Raw genomic sequence first — 2,544 nt, forward strand, 5'->3', positions numbered from 1 at the left:
CGGTATGGACCGGTATGGATCAGTATAGACCAGTATGGACCAGTATGGACCAGTATAGACCAGTATGGACCAGTATGGACCAGTATGGACCAGTACAGACCAGTATGGACCAGTATGGACCAGTATGGACCAGTATAGACCAGTATGGACCAGTATGGACCAGTATAGACCAGTACAGACCAGTATGGACCAGTATGGACCAGTATGGACCAGTATAGACCAGTATGGACCAGTATGGACCAGTATGGACCAGTATGGACCAGTATGGACCGGGATGGACCGGGATGGACTGGGATGGACCAGTATGGACCGGGATGGACCAGTATGGACCGGGATGGACCAGTATGGACTGGGATGGACCAGTATGGACCGGTATAGACCAGTATGTAATGAGATAAACCAGTATGAACCAGTACAGACCAGTATAGACCAGTATGGAATGGGATGGATCAGTATGGACTGGGATAGACCAGTATGGACCAGCACGGACCAGTATAAACCAGTATGGACTGGGATGGACCAGTAAAAACCAGTACAAACCAGTATCGACCAATACAAACCAGTATAAACCAGTATGGACTGGTGTAAACCACTATAAACCAGCATGAACCAGTAAGGACCAGTATAAACCAGCATAACCCAGTCCATCCCAGTATAAACCAGTATAACCCAGTCCCATTTTTTCCCCATAAAATCACATTTTTATCCCTAAAATCCCCATTTTTCACCCCAAACTCGCGCGGTTTTTTGCTCCCAGTCCCTCCCAGTATAACCCAGTCCCATTTTTACCCCTTTAAATCCCGATTTTTAATCCTTTAATCCGCATTTTGCCCCATAAAACACATTTTTTGCCCTAAAATCCCCATTTTTTTGCTAAAATCCCCATTTTTCACCCTAAAACCACGCGTTTTTTTTGTCCCCAGTCCCTCCCAGTATAAACCAGTATAACCCAGTCCATCCAGTTCCCTCCCAGTATAACTCAGTCCCATTTTTAACCCTTTAATCCCCATTTTAACCCCATAAAATCACATTTTTGGCTCTAAAATCCCCATTTTTCACCCCAAACTCTCGGGGTGTTTTGCTCCCAGTCCCTCCCAGTATAAACCAGTATAAACCAGTCCCATTTTTAACCCTTTAGTCCCCATTTTTAACCCTTTTATCCCCATTTTTCCCCATAAAATCCCAATTTTTTTCCCTAAAATCCCCATTTTTCACCCCAGACTCGCGGAGTTTTTTGCCCCCAGTCCCTCCCAGTATAAACCAGTCCAAACCAGTCCCATTTTTTCCTCTAAATTCCTCATTTTTCCTATAAAATCCCCATTTTTACCCCATAAAATCACATTTTTTGCCCTAAAATCCCCATTTTTCACCCCAAACTCGCAGGGTTTTTTCCTCCCAGCCCCTCCCAGTCTCTCCCAGTCCATCCCAGTATAAGCCAGTATAACCCAGTACAAACCAGTCCCAATTTTAACCCTTTAGTCCCCATTTGTAACCCTTTAATCCCCTTTTTTTTTGCTAAAATCCCCATTTTTAACCCTAAAATCCCCATTTTTCACCCTAAAACCACGGGGTTTTCTGCCCCCAGTCCCTCCCAGTATAACCCAGTATATCCCAGTATAAACCAGTCCCATTTTTTCCTCTAAATTCCTCATTTTTCCCTATAAAATCCCCATTTTTACCCCATAAAATCCCCATTTTTTGCCCTAAAATCCCCATTTTTCACCCTAAAACCACGGGGTTTTTTGCCCCCAGTCCCTCCCAGTCTCTCCCAGTATATCCCAGTCCAAACCAGTGCTGGGGGTGCATTGGGGGCGGGGCTGTGGCCGATCCAGGCTCTACAGACGGGGTACAGGGGGGTCCCTGCAGGGAATTGTCCCAATTCCACACTGCGGTCAAACAGACGGATCACAAACGAGTCTGGAAATGGAGAAATCACACAAAAATGGACAAAAAATAGAGAAAAATGAGCAAAAAATTAGTGAAAAATTGTTAAAAAATTAGCAGAAAAATCAGCATAAAATTAGCACAAAATCAGCACAAAATCAACCCAAAATTAACTCAAAAATTGACAAAAAAATAGAAAAAAATAGCGAAAAATTATTAAAAAATTAGCACAAAAATCAGCATCAAAATACCCCAAAATCTGCCCAAAATTAACCCAAAAATCACTCAAAATCAGCACAAAATTACCCCAAAAATCAGTACAAAATTACCACAAAAATGGACAAAATCGACCCAAAAATCAGCACAAAATTAACCAAAAAAACAGACAAAAATCAGAAAAAAATTATTAAAAAATTGGCAAAAAATTACCCCAAAATCTGCACAAAAATCAGCCCAAAAATCAGCACAAAAATCAGTCAAAATCATGACAAAAGTCAGGCAAAATCAGCACAAAATTACCCCAAAAACGGAGAAAACCAACCCCAAAATCACTCAAAATGAACCCAAAAATCCCCCCAAAATGACCCCAAAAATGACCCCAAAATGACCCGAAAATGACCCAAAATGACCCCAAAAATGACCCAAAAATGACCCGAAAAG

General features: G+C 42.0%; 1 protein-coding gene across 1 annotated transcript in view; it reads right to left on the reverse strand.

Moving 5' to 3' along the window:
* The window catches only part of LIN37 (lin-37 DREAM MuvB core complex component), a gene marked incomplete at its 5' end in the record, with an annotated part of 4,120 nt that extends 2,181 nt beyond the window's left edge, over positions 1 to 1,939 (reverse strand). Inside the window, one exon of the mRNA XM_057388877.1 lies at positions 1,790 to 1,939. Coding sequence (XP_057244860.1) covers positions 1,790 to 1,939 — 150 coding nt within the window. The remainder of the gene's footprint in view (positions 1 to 1,789) is intronic.
* Between the last annotated feature and the right edge of the window lie 605 nt (positions 1,940 to 2,544).

This window comes from Malurus melanocephalus, unplaced genomic scaffold (assembly GCF_030028575.1).
Source record: "Malurus melanocephalus ecotype Western Australia unplaced genomic scaffold, MMel_1.1 scaffold_2664, whole genome shotgun sequence".
Classification (NCBI taxonomy): Eukaryota; Metazoa; Chordata; class Aves; order Passeriformes; family Maluridae; genus Malurus; species Malurus melanocephalus.